Source organism: Oncorhynchus keta, chromosome 36 (assembly GCF_023373465.1).
Source record: "Oncorhynchus keta strain PuntledgeMale-10-30-2019 chromosome 36, Oket_V2, whole genome shotgun sequence".
NCBI classification, from domain to species: domain Eukaryota; kingdom Metazoa; phylum Chordata; class Actinopteri; order Salmoniformes; family Salmonidae; genus Oncorhynchus; species Oncorhynchus keta.
The window spans coordinates 10,595,702-10,623,464 of NC_068456.1; the positions used below are offsets into that span (position 1 = coordinate 10,595,702).

General features: G+C 41.2%; 1 protein-coding gene across 2 annotated transcripts; it reads right to left on the reverse strand.

The window, feature by feature from the left end:
• Positions 1 to 5,803: 5,803 nt before the first annotated feature.
• Positions 5,804 to 24,102, reverse strand: acss1 (acyl-CoA synthetase short chain family member 1). Of its 2 annotated transcripts, none has more exons than XM_035754109.2 (14): positions 23,583 to 24,102; positions 23,228 to 23,324; positions 21,501 to 21,700; positions 19,608 to 19,783; positions 18,991 to 19,143; positions 18,007 to 18,154; positions 17,002 to 17,139; positions 16,436 to 16,528; positions 15,381 to 15,493; positions 11,843 to 11,969; positions 8,649 to 8,776; positions 8,420 to 8,483; positions 7,675 to 7,796; positions 5,804 to 7,168 (listed from the first exon to the last, which is right to left on the reverse strand). In XM_035754109.2, the coding sequence occupies exons 1-14, from the start codon at positions 23,941 to 23,943 to the stop codon at positions 6,989 to 6,991; spliced, it is 2,100 nt and encodes a 699-aa protein (XP_035610002.1). In that variant the 5' UTR covers positions 23,944 to 24,102; the 3' UTR covers positions 5,804 to 6,988. The 2 variants fall into 2 exon arrangements, with proteins under 2 accessions (XP_035610002.1, XP_035610003.1); XM_035754110.1 differs by having other exon boundaries at positions 23,228 to 23,376; positions 23,583 to 23,721.
• Between the last annotated feature and the right edge of the window lie 3,661 nt (positions 24,103 to 27,763).

Below are 27,763 nucleotides of genomic sequence, written 5' to 3' on the forward strand. Positions count from 1 at the left end.
CATCTGAGACATAAACTGAACAAGTTCCACAGACATGTGACTAACAGAAATTGAATAATGTGTCCCTGAACAAAGGGGGGTTCAAAATCAAAAGTAACAGTCAGTATCTGGTGTGGCCACCAGCTGCATTAGGTACTGCAGCGCATCTCCTCGTCGTGGACTGCACAGAGATTTGCCAGTTCTTGCTGTGAGATGTTACCCCACTCTTCCACCAAGGCACCTGCAAGTTCCCAGACATTTCTGGGGGGAATGGCTCTAGCCCTCACCCTCTGATCCAACAGGTCCCAGATGTGCTCAATGGGATTGAGATCCGGGCTCTTCGCTGGCAATGGCAGAACAATGAGATTCCTGTCTTGCAGGAAATCACACACAGAACGAGCAGTATGGCTGGTGGCATTGTCATGCTGGAGGGTCATGTCAGGATGAGCCTGCAGGAAGGGTACCACATGAGGGAGGAGGATGTCTTCCCTGTGACGCATAGTGTTGAGATTGCCTGCAATGACAACAAGCACAGTCCGATGATGCTGTGACACACCGCCCCAGACCATGATGGACCCTCCACCTTCAAATCGATCCCTCTCCAGAGTACAGGCCTCAGCTCAGCTCATTCCTTCGACGATAAACGCTAATCCGGGTAGTTGATCTGGACATTTCTGACATTTCTGACCTAGTTATAAATAGCTCTCTAAGGTATGCAACGACTAACATGACAAGAGGAACTGATGATGCACTTCCACATTTCGAAATTGCACCTTGTGCATTCTACTATTACAACTATTACAAATCAAGAGTAAGTTTAAAGCTGAGTTCCACTGATTTACGGGACCTTTCCTCCCGAAACTTCTGCCACAGATTACTTAATTATATTGACTAGATATTTAGTGGCTGCTCTAACAATGAAAATAAATGTCTTAAAAAATGGAATGCAGTCGGGCAGAGGTAATATCAGGTGGGACCATTCTAGCCAATGAGAGTGTGTGGAACAACAGGCACAACTCTGATATAAAGTGTTTTTTCTCATAGTTTACGTAATATCACGTGTCGTACTTATCACAACAACCTAAGCATTACGAATCTTATATTCGATCAAATAAGCCACACTTAAATTTTTTTGTAAACCAAATTCGACACTCATTGACCTCCATACATAAACCAATCGCTTGATGAGCGCAAGCAACGCCACCTGCTGGAGAAGAAGATTTTGGGGCCAGGTACTCAAATCAGAGATATTAGAGAAAGGAGAAGATAGGAATCCCATTGGGTAAGGAATTGAGGAACGAATAACGCCTCAGCCAGCACTCTATCGACCAATCGCGTTATCATGCTGCGTCACACGGTTGCTAAAACAATCGTCACGCAATCCCCACAAAGTCAGTGAATGAGTTGAGAAACCTGCCTATTTTCATCGAAAGTACGTAATGTCACGATTCAAAAGCTATAACATATCACAGAGAACCAGTTAATTATTTTATATGTAGGAAATTATTTGTAATGTTGCAGTTCTTGTTGACAAAAGACATGCTAATGTTGCGTTTTTGAGCTAGCTCCCAATTGACTCCCATTTACTCCACGAAGGAGAGCTCTCCTGCTCTCCTTGTGCCAGCATAGCCCAGAATGAACCGCGCGATCCATTGACGAGGCATTGGCAACGCACACAATGGCTTCAGGACCATTCAAATAGTGTCCCATCTCCTCAAAAGTATCTCTGCCAGTTATCCCTCTCCGCTTATGCGCATTTGCGGAATTCTCTATTTAGATATTCTCTACTTACGCAGTCTACTCTACTCATAGAGCGTCAATCAATCAAATGTATTCATAAAGCACTTTTTACATCAGCAGATGTCACGAAGTGCCTAAACAGAAACCCAGCCTAAAAAAGCAAGAAATGCAGATGTAGAAGATTTAAAGAACAGGCTACTCTGGCGAATGATGGTTGTTAAATAAAGTTAAATCAAAGCTGAATCAATGTCTGCAAGATCACATTATGGTAGTATTGTACATATAACCAACCGTACATAATTGCATAGTATAACATTACTGTAAGAGACAAAAAAAAGCACCTTATATTTTATGACAGGGGTTCTTAAACTTTTTCAACCTGGAACCAATTGAGAAATTCTGTGTTTTTCCTGGGGCCCAAGCTTAGGAAAATATGCAACTATACATAAGTATTTGTACATTTCATTGCCCTTATGCGTAAACAAATGCAATATACAGTTATGACCAAAAGTTTTCAGAATGACACAAATATTAATTTTGACAGAATGTTATGAAAAGTGATTAGATGAATTGCAATTAATTACAGTCCCTCTTTGCCATGCAAATTAACTGAATCCCCCAAAAAACATTTCCACTGCATTTCAGCCCTGCCACAACTGGACCAGCTGACATCATGTCAGTGATTCTCTCATTAACACAGGTGTGAGTGTTGACGAGGACAAGGCTGGAGATCACTCTGTCATGCTGATTGAGTTTGAATAACAGACTGGAAGCTTCAAAAGGAGGGTGGTGCTTGGAATCATTGTTCTTCCTCTGTGAACCATGATTACCTGCAAGGAACACGTGTCGTCATCATTGCTTTGAACAAAAGAGCTTCACAGGCAAGGATATTGCTGCCAGTAAGATTGCACCTAAATCAACCATTTATCGGATCATCAAGAACTTCAAGGAGAGCGGTTCAATTGTTGCCCAAGAAAGTCCAGCAAGCGCCAGGACCGTCTCCTAAAGTTGATTCAGCTGCGGGATCGGGGCACCACCAGTACAGAGCTTGCTCAGGAACGGCAGCAGGCAGGTGTGAGTGTATCTGCACGCACAGTGAGGCAAATACTTGGAGGATGGCCTGGTGTCAAGAATGTCAGCAAAGAAGCCACTTCTCTCCAGGAAAAACATCAGGGACAGACTGGTATTCTGCAAAAGGTACAGGGATTGGACTGCTGAGGACTGGGGTAAAGTCATTTTCTCTGATGAATCCCCTTTCTGATTGTTTGTAGCATCCGGAAAAAAAGCTTGTCCGGAGAAGACAAGGTGAGCGCTACCATCAGTCCTGTATCATGCCAACAGTAAAGCATCCTGAGACCATTCATGTATGGGGTTGCTTCTCAGCCAAGGGAGTGGGCTCACTCACAATTTTGCCTAAGAATACAGCCATGAATAAAGAATGGTACCAACACATTCTCCAAGAGCAACTTCTTCCAACCATCCAGGAACAGTTTGGTGATGAACAATGCCTTTTCCAGCATGATGGAGTGGTTCGGGGAACAAAACATCAATATTTTGTGTCCATGGCCAGGAAACTCACCAGCCTTAATCCAATTGAGAATTTATGGTCAATCCTCAAGAGGCGGGTGGACAAACAAAAACCAACAAACAAACATTCTGACAAACTCCAAGCATTGATTATGCAAGAATGGGCTGCCATCAGTCAGGATGTGGCCCAGAAGTTAATTGACAGCATGCCAGGGCCGATTGCAGAGGTCTTGAAAAAGAAGGGTCAACATTGCAAATATTGACTCTTTGCATCAACTTCATGTAATTGTCAATAAAAGCCTTTGACACTTATGAAATCCTTGTAATTATACTTCAGTACTCCATAGTAACATCTGACAAAAATATCTAAAGACACTGAAGTAGCAAACATTGTGGAAATTAATATTTGTGTCATTCTCAAAACTTTTGGCCACGACTGTAAACAAAAACAAATAACAATTACATTAAATATCCATTTAAATATCTATTAATGTTTATTTTCCCCAATTAAAACACTCACATATCTGTCTCGGTTGGAACTGTTGCTGTTTAAATGCAATTAATTTAAATTCTGAACTGGAATAAACTGATTGATCACATCACACAGATGAATAACAGAACACACACATAGGCTCTTTGATAGAGCAACCCTAAATAACAGTATAGATTAAATGTGATTAGGCCTACTGTATAAATTATTGTTGAAAGAAAGTCTAGTTTGGAAGTGTTGCTGTTAAAATACAATACATATTTTTTATTCTGAACTGGAATAAACTGATTGATCACATCACACACACAGTCCTTTTCTGGTCTATATCTGTGTGATGTGATCAATCAGTTTATTCCAGTTCAGAATAAAAAATATGTATTGTATTTTAACAGCAACATGCCTATTCTGGGCTGTTTTTGACAGTGCAACACAGACGTCATGCTCAGCCTTGAAACTATGTATGTACTTGTTTTTTAAGTATGTCAGAGTTGAGAACCCTGACTCACATAGGTATGTGGTGACAAACTGGACCAGAACATCTACTGCTTTCTCAGGCAGGCAGGAGACCGCTTCCTGTTGTAGATGAGCAACCGAGAACTGTGGGAGTGTGTTTGCCACAGTTTATTCCAGTTATTATTATTGTATTTTAACAGCAACAGTTCCAACCTAGACTAGTTTTCAACAATAATTTCTACAATAAGATGTACAGTAGGCCTGATCATTTTTCATCTTCATCTGTACTGTTACTTACGGTTGCACTATTAGTAGCTAGCTTGCTTTGGCGAATGTTAGCTGTGTACAAGGCCAGGGGATTGTTTGAAAGATAAACTCACATCTACTACTATGAGAGTTAGTTAGTACTCCCTTAGTTCTGCTCATAGTTCTTCTCATCACCTGCTATAAAATAACAATGTCTTGCTAGCGGACATACTTTTCCACTGTCGATGCACTGTTTCCTGAAGCATTCTTCACTGTTCTGAAAGAACTCCCTGGGTTTACCATCATGCTGTGGATGTTTGGTCAGGACGTGTCGTTTTATTAATTTGTTCGTAATACGAGACTCATTACTAAGCACTTCCACACACAAAACACATTGTGGACGCTCCTCGTTATAAGTGTGTATGAAAGAGAGAGAAACTCGTAGCTGTGTATGCGTTTCATGACAATTGAGCTCAGTCAGAACTTGTGGCTACCATCCATTTGACTCCATTTAAAAAAAGGTAATTTAAATGTAATTTATTTATTCTAAATCCTTTTTATTTTCCATTTGACATCATAGTCCATTTGATGACAGCGGTGTTGGAATGACAAGTCAGTGGCTGACAGCACGTAATCTGCCGCCTTAACGACAGCGCTGCTTCATGTGTATCGCGGATCAATCTTCAAGAAAACTGCATAGAAAAAGATCCGGTAAACCGCGAAGCACACGGTCACCTCCCTCTCACTCTCGTGCAGTTGCCAAACTGAGCAGGGACCGCTGCTTAAGCACTGAACATAGAGCACAGATGCACTTGGCCAAATCTATTTCTGTAATTAATGAGTCAATTATACATTCTCACTGACACGTCGCGACCCATACTTTACTTTAAGAAAGGCTGTTTTATGATGATTGTACAAATGGTCACATTTTCTCTGGGGCCACAACTCAACAGCGCGCACCACTCGGCAAAACGTGTGCATTGATTGAAACAAAGCACCAGTATGCTAGAGGTTGTTTACATTATCTGCTGAAAAATTCGCGTAACACTGTATATAACTCATTAAAAAGATCTAAATGTATATTTTCATGAAACTGATTGAGATCAAATGGTTGGCATGCAGATTGCAGATATTTATTTATACCAGCAAGGACTGGATTTGTTTTTTGTTGTTGCGGAGAAGTCGTTTCCTCCACTGCATATGTGTAACTGTAACACATGTAATGTCATGAAATTGCTGAACAAAAATGATCGTTTATGTCAATTAATATAATCACTAATAAGGACGGCAAAATAGTTATTCGATGTGTTATTCCGTATATATGCGATACATGTGCAACAGCAATTGACAAGGCAAAAAAAACAGTGCTCATGTTTGTTACTTCCTTTATTTTTTGTAAGAATTTACAACGTAAAGTCAATTCATTCTGTTATAATTTAAATATGGCATTGATATTTTGAATAATGAATCTGGGGGAAAAAAAAGTTCATTCTTAAGTAAGTGTTTCAATCAAGTGAACACGTCCTTGAGCAATTTATTTTTATTTCATAACATTTGTTAAAATAGGACCTTTATAAAGATAACATATATAAAACACCATTATTCTGGATGAATTATTCATAATTTATTACAGCGCCTTTTCTTATTTAAAATATGTACTATGCAGAAATCGCCATTTCCTGGTTGGTAAAAGTCTAATTGTTCGCCTAATTTCAGTTGATGTGACAAAACAAGCAGGTAAAGTAATTTTACCATCTAAACCCCTGTGAAATATATTTTTCATAAAAATATATTGTATTTTCAGCTGTTTGAAGCTGGTGAACAAAACTGAAAGTTAAAAGACCCAAAAACGAAACTTAAGAAGGGGAAGCATAGAAATAGCGCACAAAGAAGAAATACCACTTCTTAGACTTACATATTGCAGCTTTAAAGAGAACTGCCTTTAAAAAGCAAGAATCCATTTGAAAACTGCATATGTGACATCTATATGAGTAAGAAACAGTTATTATAGTGTCAAAATTGACTACAAAGTGTAAATCTGATCATTTTGTTCATAAAGTCAGTCTCTTCTAAAACAGAGTTTGGAACATCGGCGCATCACAACATGTAAATAAATGAAGGTTGTGTTTTAATTTTAAAACGTCCATTGGCCTACTAACATGGGTTGAACAACGGTCAGGAAACATACATCCCAGACTGAAATCTTGTTTTTCTAATGAGCAACAGAAAAACACCCGTGCCAATCGGCGTGGCTCTTTAAAAAACAAAGTAAAAAAATACTGTGCGTTTGATAATCTTAATCTCTCATGAGAGATTAGCCTTATGATAATGATTCTTAAAGGGAAAGAAAGGAGTGTACTGTGTATCTTGAGTGTCTTGTGTCTTATATAAATGAGCCATACATAGTGAACAACTGAAGGACTGTGGTCAAAAAACTGACTCGGCTTCAGCACAGTATAAAATTCAGAATGGAGTGAGTGAAGTGAGCTGTTACTCAAGTGACCAGTGCCAAGTTGCCAACACAACGTCTTAGCAGTGATAAAGCCTACTTCATTATTTATTCTGAGATGTCAGGCTCTTGTACTGGGCATGGGCCTTGATGATCTCTGCGACAACAGATGGGTCATCCAGAGTGGACACATCGCCCAGGTCTCCTGTCTGCTCCATAGCCACCTTCCGCAGGATTCTCCTCATGATCTTCCCAGAGCGTGTCTTGGGAAGTCTCTTCACTACCTGAAAGAGGTCAAACGACAGAAAGATGAAAGAAACCATCTATTATTAGTTTAAAACAAATGCCATTTCCATATAATAGGATCTTCAACAACAGCAATTTACCTAGGATAGGATAAGTAATCCTTCTCACCCCCCTAAAAGATTTAGATGCACTATTGTAAAGTGGCTGTTCCACTGGATGCCATAAGGTGAATGCACCAATTTGTAAGTCGCTCTGGATAAGAGCGTCTGCTAAATAACTTAAATGTAAATGTAAATGTAATTTTACATACTGCCTTGAATAACAGGAATGCACAGTTTAGTAACCACAAACAGCGTGAATGTCCTCACCAGAAAGTGGTCAGGGACAGCATACTTTGTTTGTTATCTTAGTGGCCCCAGGCCTCTCAGATCTTTAACGACTGCTGTCTGGTTCAGGGCATATACTAGGATCTTCAACAACAGCAGTTTTACATACTATCATAAATGCACAGTTTAGTAACCACAAGCAGCATGAATATCCTCACCAGAAAGTGGTCAGGGACAGCATACTTTGCTATCTTAGTGGCCACCAGGCCTCTCAGCTCTTTAACGACTGCTGTGTGGTTCAGGGAAGGGTCTTCTTTCAAAACCACAAAGGCAAAGGGAACTGTTGTAGAAGGGAAGGAAAACATGCAACAAAGCGTTGATAGAATGTGCCAATAACTATGAATTGCAAGTTGTAAATAAGCTTCAATTCACTTGATCGTCATATAGATGTACACATATGTCATTTCAGTGTACATAGATATATACATATGTCATTTTAGCAATCTTGATCTTCTTTTGGTTAGTATGTGGGTTGGTGTTAATCTCATGAAGAACACCACATATTCCTTGTTATTCCCCTTTATAGCCAAAAGGTGGTGCTGAGTATCAAGAGTTTACCAAGAACAAACTTCTAAGGACTTTCTCAGGGTTTATCATTGAACTCAGTAACAAGTCGTACTAAGAGGCTGTTCGTTTAGTTTTGGGTATATTACACTAGTATTGACACACCTGAAGGCTAGTGCCTATTCCACTAAAGGGGAACAGTGGCTAGATTCAAGGATAGATTTGACTCAAAGCTAAGAAGCTTTCCATTTCCTGGTGTACTGTTATTCAACGGGTTAGAAGCCATTTCAAAGCTCCAGAAATATCCAATTCACATACATACTGTAACAAATGTGTATTGTGCGTGTTAATGTGGGATGATAGAGGTTTTGCACTGTGTGTCTATATTTTTGTTCTTACCCTCTCCTTTGATATCATGGGAAATACCAATCACCGCAGTCTCAGGAACTGCTGGGTGTTCATCCTAAAAGACAGAAGACAACCATTCAAGAAATGTATAAGAAATCCCCATTGACAACAACAGTACAGTGACTCTTTCACATAATCATGATATTGATTTTATTAGTGAGTCAACTGAACATACAGCTGCCATTCATGTAACAAATAGTCTAGGTGTGTTAGTTCTTACCAGGGCATCCTCAATTTCAGCAGTACCCAATCGGTGGCCACTAATGTTGATTACGTCATCCATACGCCCAGTTATCTGATAGTAGCCTTCTTTAGACCGATATGCTCCATCCCCAGTGAAGTAATGACCTGGAATAGAATCAACTCCAAAGCTCACACTTGGGTAATAAACAGTGACACTCCCTAAGTTTGTTTTATTCACTGCTTTAGCACAATCCACAAACCCGGATGTCCTAGCCGTGTCTGAATCCTGGCTTAGGAAGGTCACCAAAAATCCTGAAATTTCCATCCCTAACTACAACTTTTTCTGAGAAGATAGAACTGCCAAGGGGGGCCGAGTTGCAAGCTACTGCAGAGATAGCATCCAGAATTCTGTCATACTATCCAGGTCTGTGCCCAAACGATTCGAGCTTCTACTTTTAAAAATCCACCTTTCCAGAAACAAGTCTCTCACCGTTGCCGCTTGTTATAAACCCCCCCTCGGCCCCCAGTTGTGCCCTGGACACCATATGTGAATTGATCGCCCTTCATCTATCTTCATAGTTCGAACTGTTAGGTGACCTAAACTGGGACATGCTTAACATCCTGGCCGTCCTATAATCTAAGCTAGATGCCCTCAACCTCACACAAATCATCAAGGAACCTACCAGGTACAACCCTAAATCAGTAACCATGGGCACCCTCTTAGATATCATCCTGACCAACCTGCCCTCTAAATACACCTCTGCTGTCTTCAACCAGGATCTCAGTGATCACTGCCTCATTGCCTGTGTGTGTACTGGGTCCGTGGTCAAACGACCACCCCTCATCACTGTCAAACGCTCCCTAAAATACTTCAGCGAGCAGGCCTTTCTAATTGACCTGGCCCGGGTATCCTGGAAGGATATTGACCTCATCCCGTCAGTAGAGGATGCCTGGTTGCTCTTCAAAAGTGCTTTCCTCTCCATCTTAAATAAGCATGCCCCATTCAAAAAATGTAGAACTAAGAACAGATATAGCCCTTGATTCACCCAAGACTTGCCTGCCCTTGACCAGCACAAAAACATCCTGTGGCGGTCTACATTAGCATCGAGTAGCCTCCGCGATATGTAACTTTCCAGGGAAGTCATGAACCAATACTCAGTCAGTTAGGAAAGCTAAGGCTAGCTTTTTCAAGCAGAAATTTGCTTCCTGTAGCACTAATTCCCCAAAGTTTTAGGACACTAAAGTCCATGGAGAATAAGAGCACCTCCTCCCAGCTGTCCACTGAACTGAGGATAGTTAACACTGTCACCACCGATAAATCTTCGATAATCGATCATTTCAATAAGCATTTTTCCATGGCTGGCCATGCTTTCCACCTGGCTACCCCTACCCTGGCCAACATCTCAGCACCCCCTGCAGCAACTTGAACAACCCCCAACCCCCCGCTTCCCCTTCACCCAAATCCAGACAGCTGATGTTCTGAAAGAACTGCAAAATCTGTATCCCTACAAATCAGATGGACTAGACAATCTGGACCCTTTCCTTCTAAAATTATCCACCGAAATTGTTGCAACCCCCATTACTAGCCTATTCCACCTCTCTTGCGTATCGTCTGAGATCCCCAAAGATTGGAAAGCTGCCTCGGGCGTCCCCCTCTTCAAAGGGGGAGACACTCTAGACCCAAAGTGTTATAGACCTATATCCATCCTGCCCTGCCTTTCTAAAATCTTCAAATGCCAAGTTAATAAACAGATCACCGACCATTTCGTATCCCACCGTACCTTCTCCACTATGCAATCTGGTTTCCGAGCTGGTCATGGGTGCACCTCAGCCACGCTCAAGGTCCTAAACGATATCCTATCCTCCATCGATAAAAGGCAGTACTGTGTAGCCGTCTTCATCGACCTGGCCAAGGCTTTCGACTCTGTGAATCACCGCATTCTTATCGGCAGACTCAATAGCCTTGGCTTCTCAAATGACTGACTCGGGCCAACTCTTTTCTCTATATATATCAATGATGTCGCTCTTGCTGCTGGTGATTCTCTGATCCACCTCTATGCAGACAACACCATTCTGTATACATCTGGCCCTTCTTTGGACACTGTGCTAACAAACCTCCAAACGAGCTTCAACGCCATACAACACTACTTCCGTGGCCTCCAACTGCTTTTAAATGCTAGTAAAACTAAGTGCACACTCTTCAACCGATTGCTGCCTGCACCCTCCCGCCAGATTAGCATCACTACTCTGGACGGTTCTGACCTAGAACATGTGGACAACTACAAATACCTAGGTGTCTGGTTAGACTGTAAACTCTCCTTCCAGACTCACATTAAGCATCCCCAATCCCAAATTAAATCTAGAATTGGCTTCCTATTTCTGAACAAAGCCTCCTTCACTCATGCCGCCAACATACCCTCGTAAAACTGACTATCCTACCAATCCTTGACTTCGGTGGTGTCATTTAGAAAATAGCCCCCAACACTCTACTCAGCAAACTGGATGTATTCTATCACAGTGCCATCCGTTTTATCACCAAAGCCCCATATATTACCCACCACTGCAACCTGTATGCTCTCGTTGGCTGGCCCTCACTACATATCCGTCGCCAAACCCACTGGCTCCAGGTCATCTATAAGTATTTGCTAGGTAAATCCCCACCTTATCTCAGCTCACTGGTCACCATAGCAACACCCACCCATAGCACACGCTCCAGCAGGTATATTGCGCTGGTCATCCCCAAAGCCAACACTTACTTTGGCCGTCTTTCCTTCCAGTTCTCTGCTGCCAATGACTGGAACGAATGGCAAACATCTCTGAAGCTGGCATCTTATATCTCCCTCTATAACTTTAAGCATCAGCTGTCTGAGTAGCTTACTGATCACTGTACCTGTACACAACCAATCTGTAAATAGCACACCCGAATACCTCATCCCCATATTATTACTTACACTCTTGCTCTTTTGCACCCCAGTATCTCTACTTGCACATCATCATCTGCACATCTATCACTCCAGTATTAATGCTAAATTGTAATTATTTTCTTCTATAGGGCCAATTTATTGCCTACCTCCCTACTCTTCTACATTTCTGCTTTGCTTTATCTTGGCCAGGTTGCAGTTGTAAATGAGAACTTGTTCTCAACTGGCCTACCTAGCTAAATAAAGGTGATATAAAATACATTTTAAAAAAGAGAGGAGCCCACAGGGAAATGGAATTAGGCCAACTAACCAGGATATGGTTTGAAGTATGCATCCACAAATCTCTTGTGGTCCCCAAAGATGGTCCGGGCCATTCCAGGCCATGGTTGGCCAATACAAAGGGCTCCACTGACATCATTTCCTGATATAGGCTTACCCTGTTGGTGATAAAAGGAAAATGAATCAAACATTTTAATAACTTATTAGGTTCTCACACAATAAAACATTTGAATTAATAAAACACATCAGTATAGAATGTAAACACAAACATTACAAGTGCGTTAAAAAAAATCATGCAGCAAGCATGTCACAACAACAATAATTACAATAAGAATGTGTCTGTTCATAAAGATCAACCTCTACAGTAAAACACATAGCTAACAACAATACATAGAAATTCAGTGCATGCAAGTTATACAGTACTGCCTGTAGTTTTACTGTTGACTGAAATTACTAGTAAAAGACACGGAGAGGGGAAATTAAGTTTCGAGGTCACGTTACCACTCCAACAAAGCCCTAATAAATATGTTAATCAAGGAAAGGGAAGCATATGCTGCTAGTTTTAATTGCAATGTGTAAGGCGGGTGTGACCAAACTACCACTGTCCCACAATTAGTGTCTAACGTACAGTTCTTAGTGCTTTAAAAAAACAGTTCAAATCAAAATCTAAGTTTATTTGTCACATGAGCCGAACACAACTTGTGTTTACCGTGAAATGCTAGCTTACGAGCCCTTCCCAACGAGGCAGAGTTTAAAAACAATGATACAAATTAAATAGTAATACAATGCACTAGAATGGAGCTATATACAGGGAGTACCAATACCAGGTCAATGTAGAGCTATATACAGGGAGTACCAATACCAGGTCAATGTAGAGCTATATACAGGGAGTACCAATACCAGGTCAATGTAGAGCTATATACAGGGAGTACCAATACCAGGTCAATGTAGAGCTATATACAGGGAGTACCAATACCAGGTCAATGTAGAGCTATATACAGGGAGTACCAATACCAGGTCAATGTAGAGCTATATACAGGGAGTACCAATACCAGGTCAATGTAGAGCTATATACAGGGAGTACCAATACCAGGTCAATGTAGAGCTATATACAGGGAGTACCAATACCAGGTCAATGTAGAGCTATATACAGGGAGTACGAATACCAGGTCAATGTGGAGCTATATACAGGGAGTACCAATACCAGGTCAATGTAGAGCTATATACAGGGAGTACGAATACCAGGTCAATGTAGAGCTATATACAGGGAGTACCAATACCAGGTCAATGTAGAGCTATATACAGGGAGTACCAATACCAGGTCAATGTAGAGCTATATACAGGGAGTACCAATACCAGATCAATGTGGAGCTATATACAGGGAGTACCAATACCAGATCAATGTGGAGCTATATACAGGGAGAACCAGTACCAGATCAATGTGGAGCTATATACAGGGAGTACCAGTACCAGATCAATGTGGAGCTATATACAGGGAGTACCAGTACCAGATCAATGTGGAGCTATATACAGGGAGTACCAGTACCAGATCAATGTGGAGCTATATACAGGGAGTACCAGTACCAGATCAATGTGAAGAGGTATGAGGTAAATATGTACATGAAGGCAGGGTAAAGTGACTAGGCATCACGATAGATAATAATAATAAGAGTAAAATACATAACAGAGCAGCAGCAGCAAATGATGAGTGTAAAAGTGTGTGAGTGTGCGTGTGTGTGTAATGTGTACGTGTGTTTGTGTTGTGTGTGTGTGCGTATGTAGTGTATGTGGTGTATGTGAATGTGTGGGAGTGTCAAGGTAGTGTGTGTGAGTGAGTGTATATATGGTGTGTATATATAGTCTAGTGGGTGTGCGTAGAGTCAGTGCAGATAGTTCTGGTACCATTTAATTTACTATTTAGAAGTCTGGCTATAGCAATCTTATGGCTTGGGGGTAGAAGCGGTAGCAGAATGAATAGTCTATGACTTGGGTGGCTGGAGTCTTTGGCAATTTTTCAGGGTTTCCTCTGACACCGCCTGTTATAGGGGTCCTCGATGTCATCGAGTTTGCCCCGGTGATGTACTGGTATGTCCCTACCACCCTCTGTGGCACTTTGCGGTCAAGGGCGGTGCATTTGCCATACCAAGCAGTGATGCAGACAGTCACAATGCTCTCGATGGTGCAGCTGTAGAACTTTTGGAGGATTCGAGGACCCATGCCAAATATTTTCAGTCTCTTGAGGGGGAAGAGGCTTTGCCATGCCCTTTTCACAACTGTGTGTGTGTGTGTGCACCATGTGAAGTCCTTAGTAATGTGTACGCCAATGAACTTGAAGCTTTCGACCTGCTCCACAACAGCTCCGTCAATATGGATGGGGGCGTGCTCTCCCCTCTTTGCACTATAGTCCACGGTCAGCTCCTTGGTCTTACTGACATTGAGGGAGAGGTTGTCGTCCTCGCACCACACTGCTAAGTCTCTGACCTCCTCCCTGTAGGCTGACTTATCGCCTTTGGTGATCAGGACTCCACCGTCATGTCATGAGCAAACTTGATAATGGTGTTGGAGTCATGCGTGGCCACGCAGTCATGGGTGAACAGGGAGTACAAGATGGAACTAAGCACACACCCCTGAGGGGCCCCCGTCTTCACGGTCAGCGTGGCGATGGTGTTGATGCCTACCTTCATCACCTGGGGCCGAGCCGCCAGGAAGTATAGGATCCAGTAGCAGAGGGAGGGGTTCAGTCCCAGGGTCCCTAGCTTGGTGACTAGCTTGGAGGGAACTATGGTATTGAACTCTGAGCTGTAGTCTATGAACAGTGTTCTCCCATTGTTATTTCCCCTCTTGTCCAGGTGGGAGAGGGCAGTGTTGAAGTGCAATTGAGATTGTGTCATCTATGGATCTGTTGGGGCGGTATGCAAATTGGAGTGGGTCTAGGGTGTCTGGGATGATGGTGTTGATGTGTGTCATGACCAGCCTTCAAAGCACTTCATAATCACAGATCTGAGTGCTATAGGGTGGTAGTCATTTAGGCAGGTTACATTGGAGCTCTTGGGAACCGGGACGAGGGTGGTCAGCTTGAAACATGTTGGGATTACAGACTGGGACAAGGAGCGATTGAAAATGTCTGTGAAGACACTAACCAGCTGGTCTGTGCATGCTTTGAGAATGTACCCTGGTGGCTTTCTGATTGTTAACCTGTTTTCAACTTTTGAACGGAGAACGAGGTCACACAGTTGAGAAGGGGAAGAGTGGAATGTCCTTGGAGCAGTTGGACATGGTCCAGCTTGAATTGTTATACTTTTTATGGCTTCTGAAGAACGAGAGTCCAAAGTCCCAGAATGCCGTCAGAGGAGAATGCGGTAATACCACTGACTACATTTCACAAGGACTTGATTCACAAAAATGGAAGGTAAAACATTTAAGGTTGTGTCTTAATGATGAACATAGAACAAATACATTTTATATTTTTCTCTTAAGTAAAATCTGTTTAAAAAAAAATACAAATTGACCATTTCATTCAGAAAAAGCAAGACAGTTGAATTGATTTGAATTCAGCACAGACAGATCACCTTCTCCTCCATGAGAACAGGCTGAATGCCAAAGAAGGGCCTCATGGCCATGGCCGGAACAATTTCAGCACCCTTTTCAGCTGGCCTTGGAGCAATACACACACCTCCCGTCTCTGGGGACAGAGAGAGAGAGAGAGAGAGAGAGAGGAGATGCACGGAGAAGTGCAATAAGGAAGGTTAAAGGGATGTGCAGCTGACATATTGGAGAGTAGTTGATATGTACTACATTTGACCTAAGTCTGGCTGCGCTACAGATTGTCTATGTTTTGCTGATGGGGAAGAGGGTGAGGGTTGAACCCCTGTGGCTATGGCAAATTAGTAATAAGTGATAATCACCTTAATAAAAAAGGAATTGCAGTACTGTACAAGAAAATTACACTTCATTTTGACATTAAGCCTTTGGAAGAACCCCACTCTCCACCCCCCCTCAAAAGACTTAGCACATACGCCCATGGAGAAAACCCCAGAAAGTGATTTTTGAGGAATTAGGTCATGACCCTCCCCACTTCACTCCTGCCAGTCCTCACTGGAGAGCCTCCACCCGCTGGCGGTTGGGAGAGTCGGGGAGAAGGGGGTAAGTGTGTTGGGGGTGAGGGGGGGATTATTTTAATTCATTTTCAGTGCAGATGTACCTTGTGCTAATCGCAAATTAGGGTTAAGCCACCAGTAAACAGAGTATCAGACAGACTTATTGTCTAGATCAGCACAGAAACCACCATAACAAATCAAGATGCGCCTTAGAGGCAGAGCTTTCTCCTCCACCAGCATGCAACATCAGAGCACAGGCGTTGGCATTCATTTGATGCACAAAATAAGCTTGCTTTTCAAGTGATGATTGTATCCTTCTTACAAATGTAACTTGACCGGATTTTTATATGCCTTTGATAAGCCCTTTGTTCCATGTCATGTAATGGAGCGTATTATGATGCCCTACATGGTAGTGCAATAAAAATGTTAGCTTAATTGTGCATTATAAAATCTCTAAGGCAATTAAAGTTGAAGCATTTACCACATCAGACAACTTTGGCCAAGACATTCAGCCGCCCTGATGTTACCTGTCTGCCACCATGTATCCACTAGGGGGCATCTTCCATCTCCCACCACGTTGTAGAACCACTCCCATGCCTCGTGATTGATAGGCTCCCCCACTGCAAGAAGACAGGCACATTCAATACAGTTCACCCAGCACTGGGCACACTCAGAGCTAGTTTAAGATATTGTGAAATGTACTCTAGGCATAAACATTCTGTATTATTTAGATATTGGGCTACCTTTTTACTGGTAGAGTATTTCAGTAATAAGACAATAATAATAAAGATATGAAATGCTTTGAACTGATATGACTTATGATCATGTTGGCCTATGAATGTGATGATAGCTATAGCCAAGAACTCTGAGATGAATTGCTTATTAAGGTCATTGTAACACTGACAGGAATCACTGGAACCAAGTCAAGTTTCCATAACGCGCAAAGCCACTGACTTTGAATTTGCAATTGAGTTGCAACAATGCAACTCAATTGCATACATAGCAGTTGATCAGTTATTTCATTCATCTGGTAGGATCAACTGTGCGCTCATTGGAAAATTATTATGCAGGGGGCACTGATCTAGTGTCTCACCAGAGCCGAGGGTCTTGAGGGAGGACCTGTCGTACTTTTTGACCCAGCTCTCCTCATATTTCAGCAGCAGCCTGATGGCAGTGGGAGCACCGTAGAACTGGTTAATGCCCAGACGCTGCACTGTTTCCCAGTATCGCCCTGAGGGGACAAAGGCACATGGTCATTATGGTAAAGGAATACACACGCACGCAAATATCAGCAAAATATATCCTTCCTGTTTCCATAATCCACTAAATAGTGACACAGAAACAAGGACAGGAAATGTCCTATTTTGCCAAGGCTATAAGAGGGCATTGGCCAATGTCATATCACTACAAAGTTGACAGCAAACCTTAACAATGAACTTATAACACTTTGAAGCACTCCTTCAGTCGACGAGCCATGGTAATAAACAAAGAACAAAATTGTCATCAAGACAGTTAATGAGTCACGTAACACTGGAGAAATGCCAGCGAAGCCAGTTACAACTACAGTGATTCACATTTCTAAGGTTTTCTTGTTGTCCCAAATACTACATATACAAGTTATCCGCGGGTTATAGAAAGAAAAATATTGCGTATTGCGGTAATAGTTATACATTAGTTCTAGCACACATAGCAACAGAACGTCTTAACACATGCATAAATAATATAGAACTTCTAACTTGTCTATAAAAATAGAATCAAAAACAATAATGAATGTTGTCCCTTATTGCCCCTAGCCCAGTGAATAAGTATTCCAATACTGCCAAAAGCTGTGACACCCACCCAGCTGGTAACAAGTCACCTGGCTATCTCTCTGTGGATACGACCTGTAAAACTCTATGACCTCTTGTAAAGAGGACAAGTGAGTAAAAAGCACCAGAAAAGAAAGGACAAACGTTGATGCTGTATGTCAAAGTCTCCTGCCAAAGTATCCTCTGTCTCAATGTAACAGTTGTAGACATCTTAATGATTAATAGTGGACGATTATGTCAATCAGATATTGTCAGGGTGCAGCCCTTGTACTTGTACTGTTATAGCTCACCGGGGTCTGGGTACACAGGAGTGCTCTCAAAGAGGACCGTGGTGGCACCATTACACAGAGGACCATACACCACATAGCTATGACCAGTCACCCAGCCAATGTCTGCCACACAGCCAAACACGTCGCCCGGATGGTAGTCGAAGACATACTGCAAGAACAAGAACACGTAAGTTAGAGACCAGGTCCATTGAGCAATGCTGTACTTTTCCAGACAATGAAATCATCAAAATTACAAGATTGCGAAATTCTGGCAAACGTATACAGGCTTTCCCACACAACATGGCTGCCACATTGATAGTTCTCTGAGCAGAACTGATTAACAGCCTGGCAACAGCAACAGGTCTCTCTTTGGCATGGTCACAAGAGGCCCAGTCTGTGTCAGGGGGCTACAGATATAAAGCAGCTTTGTCTGTTATTTGAATCTAAACAGCCAACATGCCAAAAAGAGACAGTGCGAGCAATTGCCAAACGTCTGTTTGGGCCTGAGCTGGTAAGCTACTTAGAAATTAGCAGCACATCTCGTGCAGATTCATAGCTGTGTTTTCATTCTATTATTATCACTAACAGCATGTAAGCTTTGTGTCTGTCAATCCCACCAAGCACAACATGCTCACCAGCATCGAAAAGCAGGGAGAAAACAGATGTTTTTATTTGTCAGTCAAAGGGGGCTAATTTTGACCCAGAATATGGAATGGGGCTTCTCTCACGAAAGGGGAACACTGAATTCATTGTTCTGATCTAAGCTATGCCAAATCATGTGGCAGAATATTTATATTGTTCAAACTGCCCTGTCTGTAGCCCTCATCAAAACATTCTCAGACAACACAGTAATTGGGCCTTCCTCCTCCTTTTATAGTTGGTTCTATTTATCAGCAAAACAAATGCATATTTTCTGCCACATAATCATTTTAAGGAAGGCACCATACCTGCATTTGCTTCTCTAAAGTAAGAAGTATTCCGTAGAGGGATTAACTGAAGACATACCTGGTGAGTCAGTGCAGCATAGAGCAGATAGCCAGCCTGTGTGTGGACAATGCCCTTGGGCTTGCCTGTACTGCCTGACGTGTGGAGCATAAAAAGCATCTCCTCACTGCCCATAGGCTCTGGAGCACACTGTGCCGACTCACTGGCCATCGCCTGAGACAGAGAGGAAAAGAGTGGGAGACTGGAGGTATGGTTTGGTGATATGAATGTTTCTGGCAGTGGAATTACTAAATGCAGTGGGATTACACTTGATTTGCTTCAAGTTAAATGTGTGTTATGTCATCATGCTACTCTCATAGTAGGTCTGTCTATGTGCTTTGTTCAACAGTACTGTACACAGGTTGTTCTTAAAAACAAAACACCTCGAGGTGTTTAATCTTGTCAGTGACAATGGCAGATGAAATGACAGACAAATAAGGAGATCTTTCATAACAGATATTAACATGACAGATAACATCGCAAAACGGTTCTTTCAGTTCACCACTTCCATCTGTGAGCAGAGCTTGGCTGCAATGCAATCTGATCCCGTTACAGGACTGCCACTGGCTTGTCCCGCTACTCAGACTCAGTATTACCTTCTCCATGGCACAATAAGAAGTATGAAGAACAAGTATTACCTCCTCCAATGGGATGTCTAGTTTGCCCATGGGAGTTGGGTTAGTGGTCCTCTGGGCCACAAACACATGCTGGACAGTGGGGCAGTTCTTCACTGCAGCATCTACTGTAGGTTTCAGGTCTATGCACCGGCCTCCCCTCACACCTTGGTTACACGTGATCACAGCTTTACACTGGGCTGCAGGGAGATGGGGAACACAGTCTGAGAGATCTGAGATCATGCGGACACATCACTACACAGTCTAATTGAGAATATGAAGTACCTTGAGAAAATGCAAGCAGCTTCTAACAATTGCAAGATGTCAATAGGCCTAATTGCTATCTGTTGGTTCTCTTTGAGGTATACACTGAGTGTACAAGACATTCGGAACACCTTCCAAATATTGAGTTCCACCCCGTTTTTCCCTCAGAACAGCCTCAATTCGTCAGGACATGGACTCTACAAGCGTTCTACAGGGATGCTGGCCCACGTTGACTCCAATGCTTCCCATAGCTGTGTCAAGTTGGCTGGATGTCCTTTGGGTGGTGGACCATTCTTGATATAGACAGGAAACTGTTGAGGGTAAAAAACACAGCAGAGCTGCAGTTCTTGACACACTCAAACCGGTGCGTCTGGCACCTACCACCATACCCCATTCAAAGGCACTTAAATATTTTGCCTTGCCCATTCACCCTCTGAATGGCGCACATACATGATCCATGTCTGAAGGCTTAAAAGTACTTATTTAACATGCCTCCTCCCCTTCAAGAAGTGGATTTAACAAGTGACATCTATAATGGATCATAGCTTTCACCTGGATAGTTTGTCATGGAAAGAGCAGGTGTTCCTAATGTTTTGTACACTCAGTACTGTACTGCACATGTTATAAAGGTTTGAGATGACATGTTGCTCCTAGCTTTCTGTCTCATCCTTCAGTGTGTGTCCTAAACTGCTGGCCTTGTGTTTGATCGTTCTAAAATTGGCCTGGTTTCTGTCTGACCACAAAATGCAGCTTGAAATTAAACAGCCCTTGCCTAGTCTCATGATGTTAGTAGCATTTGAGTAAAACAGGTTAGTTTCTCACTGAAGTTAAGTTGGGAAAAAGGGGAGGAAACTTGATGACTGGTGTCTCCCAGACACAATGGCCAAGAGCATGTTCAATTTAAAAAATCTGACATTGCTCTATGCATAATGACTCACTTGGGAGTGCTGAGAACTTGCCAGCCATTCAGTCGAGCCATTTTAGGGGTCATGGCCATTGGAGCTATATCCTGTTTAACTATCAGACATTTATCCTGTGCCTTTGAATAGAAAAGCTGAAATTCCTGTAAACTCTATGGTTACGCTTTATTTAAAGGCGCAAAGCTTAAGTATTATGTCAGCTTTGTATGATTACAGATAACAACCTCGAAAATCTCTCATTTTTTATTTGAACTTGAATAGTTACATGCATGCACAATTGAAATGCCCTTGTGCCCTTCCCTTGTGTTCAGTCAACCATTCAAATGTCATGTTTGGGCTTTAAAGGGAGCATCTGTAAACAAAACACAAACGTCCTTGAAATGCATTCTTGGGTTACCAACTGGACCATGAGATTAGGAAAGCTAAGGCTAGCTTTTTCAAGCAGACATTTTCTTCCTGTAGCACTAATTTCCAAAAGTTTTGGGACAATGTAAAGTCCATGGAGAATAAGAGCACCTCCTCCCAGCTGCCCACTGCACTGAGGATAGGAAACACTGTCACCACCAATAAATCTATGATAACCGATCATTTCAATAAGCATTTTTCCACGGCTAGCCATGCTTTACACCTGGCTAGCCCTACCCTGGCCAACATCTCAGCACCCCCTGCAGCAACTAACATTTCTAAAGAGTTTATCTCAGTCAAACATGAGTCCAGGCCCAGTATCACTCACCATCCTGAATCCTCCCAGCCAGGGCCTCTGAGCTGAACCCAGCAAACACCACCGTGTGCACAGCACCGATACGAGCACATGCAAGCATGGCAGCCACAGCGATGGGCGACACTGGCATATAAATGGCCACCCGGTCACCTTTGTTGACCCCATGCCTCTTCAGCGTGTTGGCTAGGCGGCAGGTAGTCTCAAGTAGCTCCCTGTAGAAAAGTTGTATAAAGTTCAGACAGAAGTTCTTACTTGGAGCAATAGTTACCTCAACTATTGTTGCGTATGTAAGTTATGTATTCTGTATTGATTCCATCAAACACTATCTGAAGTGTACACTCTTAGGAAAAAAAGGTGCTATATAGAACCTAAAAGGGTTCTTCGGCTGTCTCCATAGGAGAAGCATTTGAAGAACCATTTTTGGTTCCAGGTAGAACTTATTTGGTTACAGGTAGAACTTTTTGGGGTTCTATTTAGAAGCCTTTCCACAGAGGGTTCTACATGGAAGCCAAAAGGGTTCTACCTAGGGCCCAAAGGAGTTCTACGTGGAACTTAAAAGGGTTCTCCTATGGTGACAACCGAATAAGTATTTTGTTGTAAAATGAGAGTCTTTGAGAACTACTTTACTCCTTGCAAGCCATATAGGAAGATGTATATTAGTGACTTTGAGGCTTCTTTGAGGCACTGAACAATGGATAACTCTGATTAATAATTTTTGGGAGCACTGAAATTACCTTCCAGTACACTTTCAGTTTCATGTCTAGTGAACGCTCAGTTGGACACCCCACAGCTTCCTGTTTACATTCTGATCCAGGAAGCAGCTTTAGTCGTTATTGCAGAACGGCCTCATTTTGAAATCTCACACTACCACCTTACACAATAACTGTGACACCCAGCCAAAAATAATTTTGCAATTTCAACAGCACTTCCTTATAATTTAATCCCATCAACAATAAAGTACATACGGTGTCTCATTCATAATGCAAATTGTAATGGGAGTATTGAAGCCTTCATGATTTGCTGATTGTTGTAACACAGGACATCATTGAAAAAGAGACCCTGGTATCAATTGGTATTCCCTGTATCAATAAAGGTTTAATGTCATGCTATTTATGTACTATACAATATTAAAGTTAACAATATATCCATGCAGATCCAGAACATGGTTCTTATCCAGTTCTTCTTTGGCACAGCTGAACATCTCACTGTGCATATCTAGAGAACTATTTGGAATATTGTAAATATTTAGATATTACTGCTGAATCTCTGCCATGTTTCGTCCTACCCTTTACAGTATAGCATAAACTTTTTTTTTTAAACACAACCTAACATGGATACTTGACAGAGGACAAGATGATCTTTTCACTGGATACAGATGTAGGATCTTAATTTGATTACCCGGGACATTTTAAACTTGTAGTGTATTTGAGGTTAATAATTCACAATTCCTGTTGCCACAGGATTATTTTCATGCTGTAGCAAACTGGCTGAAATGAAGATCCTACATCTGGAGGCAATCATCTTTGGTTAAACATCAGTGTGGAATGTGAAGTATTTTGGTTTGATACCTCCTACTCTGTTGCACAGATCAGTATAAATTCCAGCTCCTCTGCTGAATGATGTGGATTAATTCATTCAGATGACTCTAATCTATATCATATCTCAAGCTTTCCAAGATAAGCATTACTTTATAATAGTCCCCCACCCTGCCGAAGGTCCTTGCATAGGCATGAACTTACCTATAGGTGACCTTTACCTCCGTCCCAGGTTCATCCCTCTCCCAGACCAGGGCGACTCTGTCAGGATGCTTGGCAACATGCACATCCAAACAATTCACTGCCAATTAAATGGATGAACTAATGTAACTTCCTGTCCAGTATTTGGGGGGCTGTCCAGTAAGCATAATGTACATTAAACATAGTTAGCAAACCTTAACAAGATCCACACAAACAAAATCAATACAATAACTTAATCCTAGAAGAAAATAAGGCTTGACCACGCACTTCCAGTCTATGTAGAAAGGCTGTAATGCAATGGGGTAGTAAATATTTAGTGTTGCCAATAATAATAATAAAAGGGGATGGCAATTCTTACCAGAAACGTTCAACTGTCCCCCAAGAAACCAATTGATTTTCCCACTAGTAATTTCGCAGTCCCTCACTTGATCGAATGGTTTATTCCATGTAAGTCTCTCTTTAGCAATTGATCCCCAAAAGGTTTCCGGATCTTTCACAGACAATTCGTATAACTCGTTGTATGACCATCCAGCGAGATTTGAGCTCAAGTGCGGTGTCAAGTTCGTGTTCCTATCGCCGATACTGGAGACTGTTCGTCTCTGACACTGAACAGGTTTCAGAGAGGTCAATAAAATTCTCTTTCGGTAGCTGCCGTTTTTGAAGAATACACTGGCTCTATTTATTATATGTATCAAACTCCCGTTTTTATGTGCAGCCATTTTATGCTCCCCTGCTGTACGCAGAACTTGACCAGAGCAGGATCCTTTTCTTTCAAGCTTCCTTGAGTGGTACAGAAAGGGTGGGAACAAGTCGTTGATGAAAATGTATTATGTAAAGGTCAGTGTTCATGACAGAGGACAGTTAGTTTCAGCACTCACTATCACTAAAGTGTAGCCTAGCCCACTGTTTTCCAAACTGTGGGTCGGGAGTCGGGACATTTTTTGTGCATTGCAACCCCAAAAAGTAAACTTTTTTTTTTTTAAGAATAGTTAAAATTGGGATGGAAAAACGCTTTCAGTGTGTAAACTTAAACCACTAAAACCAATTAGAAAGTATATCGAAATTATAAGGGACCTATAGAATTGCAGGAAATGTGCTTTAAAACTGCTAAACCTTCTCTCTGCTGCCAAGACAGGTTTTACTTATTCTTTGGTCTGTGTATGTGTTTTTAAATGTTTATATTTCATGTATTGATATGTCCTAGTAGATTGTGGTACAAGACTCAAAACTCATCATATTAAAAACAATATGTGTGAAACAAATCATGATTAGCCTATTGAATTTCTGCATATGTGTGATAGTACATTTTCCTTTGAAAATCCTACAACCATCTCTTGTAGTCCTCTATAATTAAAAAATAACCACTTTTCAATTTAAACTCTTAAAACATTTTCATATTGGCCGCTACTCTGTTATTACATGTATTCTCAAATTCAAGAATGATGCTGCCTCCTAGAGGACCAAACAGAAGGGTGAAATTATATTTTATTTCATGCTGAATGAAATCTCAATCCCATCATCTGGATTAGGGGAAAACAAATGCAATAGTTTCAATGTAACCTGCAAACAAACTCCAACACATTGTTCAACAACACTTTTCTCTTCAGTGTGTGATAATATTAGACCGTTTACTCAAATCCCCAGTTGAAATATGAAACTGTATTGGGTTTGGCAATAGTCATATTGTCTAAAATACACTAATATATTATGCTATGGACAATCATTTCCAGATATTGCATTAATAGTATGAATTCTAATTAAACCAAAGTGAATAGTTCATTTGTTTAAAAAAAAATACTTTCCAATTTAGACAGAAACAAACTTTTCATCAACACACTGCATAGGCCTATCTACTAAATACGCTTTAGGCCCGTAATCTCTTTATAAATGATGTATGTGATATAAAAACACACCATAAAAGATGAATGCTTGTGAACGGAGTAAAACAAACATTTGACAGGTGGGTCCTGCTTGACAAAACAACAGATATTATTATTAAATTCTGTTCTATAAATGAACACTGTTTTCCATTAGCAGACAATTCCAACAAAAGGCCAGATTATTTGCCCTGTTTTCTATAATGCTCTAACATAGTACCATCATATAATTGTAGTTTAGTTTGGGCGAGAGGATGTAAAGGTATGAACGTGACTTGTGGGATAAATTCTGATTGATGACATTTTAATAGATTTAATACCCCTCATTCTTAACAATGAGGTGTCTCTAATCTCTTTGTGCTTTGTTTTTCTCCCTACTGCTAATCTGTTTGTTCAAACCATGGGAAAAGCAAATCACTCACATAATGTGACCACTGATTGGTTCACTGAACATGATCAATGGTCTAATACTAATACAGTGGTTGTAATTGTACTGAATAATATTATTCTGAGTTACTCAGCCTGTGTAGCCTAGCTGTATTGTTTTTGTACGTTTGCTAACATTCAGAGGTATTCTATATTGATGAGGCTGTGGAGATAAACATAACATAATGACATTTGAAAAAGATATATACTAACACCCTTGCCTTTCATGAACTCACACTTGACCTTTTCCGACTTGACTGACTTTGCTGATAGTTACTTTATTGAGGAAAAATGTACTTACTATGACTGAGATATGTGGCTCACCTGGCTATCTTAAGGTGAACGCACTAACTGTAAGTCGCTCTGGATAAGAGTGTCTGCTAAATAACTAACATGTAAACGTAAGTATTCTGCTTGTTGGATTGCAGACAGAAACAGAACAACAGCAGTTTGATGAACTCTCTCCATTACTCACATGCAGGATTTTTTGACACCCACTTTATCATGTTATAATCAATCTGAGTAGTATTTGTTTATAACTATTTGTTTGGAAATGTGTGTTATTTATCATATTAAAGCTGTTGTTGTTGATATTGTTAATCATGGGATTAATATTACAGGATAAATAAACCATTATTGAGCCCAAACCAAAATACAATTTCATTTGGAAATCTACTACCCTATTTGCTATTCAAAAACATTGTAATCTCTAAACAATATCAGCTTAAAGGCAATGGGCCATTAGACTATAATGTGGAAAATAAGGATAAGGCAGTAGAGCAATTATATGGTCTGTGAACCATTAAGTGGGAATTATATGTGATTAAGCAGGGTTTTAAGGCTTAAACTAGACATGAAATACACAACTAGATATTAATATGAATCTTAAGAACCATTAACCAAATAGGGCAACTGTGATGGTGTTTTGCATTTCCAATACCCACTCAAGCCATCACGATGAGACATATAGGCTAAGCAAAGCAATGTCAACAAGATACCTGTTTGACTAATTGTATTGCTGTTTTCTCGCAGAAAAAAAAACGTATCTAAAAGTAGGATATTGAAATAAAAAGACTGTTTGAAAATACAAACTGTATTTAAATATGTGTAATTGCCAATGGTGTGCGTATTGGTAGCGGTGTCAGGTGCAGGAGAGCAGAGAGTTGTGAACAGGCGCACACTTTATTGAGACAGGAGAAACCAACATACGGACGCCACTGTGTCAAAGCCTCCAAGGCCCATTTCCTTTAAAGCCTCCAGCCGATTGGCAAAAGTGCAAAACGCGCAAACAGTCACAATAATTATGTTCACCTCGTGACCTCGTGACAAGATACGGAATCTACGAACACCAGTCTGGCGCGTCAAAAAATTACACGTAAACACAAACAATATCACACAAAGACATGAGGGGGAACAGAGGAATAAATACATGCAGTGTGATTGGGAAATGCAAACCAAGTGTGCAAAACAAAACAAAAACAAATGGATCAATGAAAAATTGAGCCCCGATGGCTAGAAAGCCGGTGACGCGCGAACAAGGAGAGGAGCCGACTTCGGCGGAAGTCGTGACAGTAATAATAATTCATTAAAATGTTTATTGACATGCACTTAGGCCCTAGAAAATATACATAGGTTGAATTTAATAAACAATTAACTTTATTTTATTTTTAGTAATGTAGTAGTAATGTTTTAGTAATGTAAAGTATTTACTAATTTAACATTCAGTAACCATAGTAGGCATACTGTACATATCTTCACCTGAAAAGCTAAAACAATTCTACTCAAACTGTGGACCTGCCTGTGGGTTTTCTTCAAGCTTCTTCATCAGTGTGAGCAGTCCTCATCTTCTATTTTGTGTGTCTCATGATGAGTCTTCATACCTGGCAGAGACGTAATCTATTTCCACAAGGGCATTTCACCTGTGTGAATACTGCTGTGCCTGGAGATTGACATCTGTGAACAGAAATCCTTCCCACAGGTGGCACATTTGTATGGGTTCTCAGCTGGGTGGACATTATGGTACTCCTTGAGATTCCAACAGAGACTGAATTGCTCACCACAAACATCTCAAGGGTGTGGCTTTTCCCCTGTGTGAGTAAACATGTGTCGCTTGAGGCTAAAGAAATGATAGAATATCTTTCCACAGGCTGCGCAGGTCAGTGTCTTTCTGGGACACTCTGCATGTTTTACAATCATGTGTAACTTGAGTTCGGAAGGTTGGTGGAAATGCTATCCA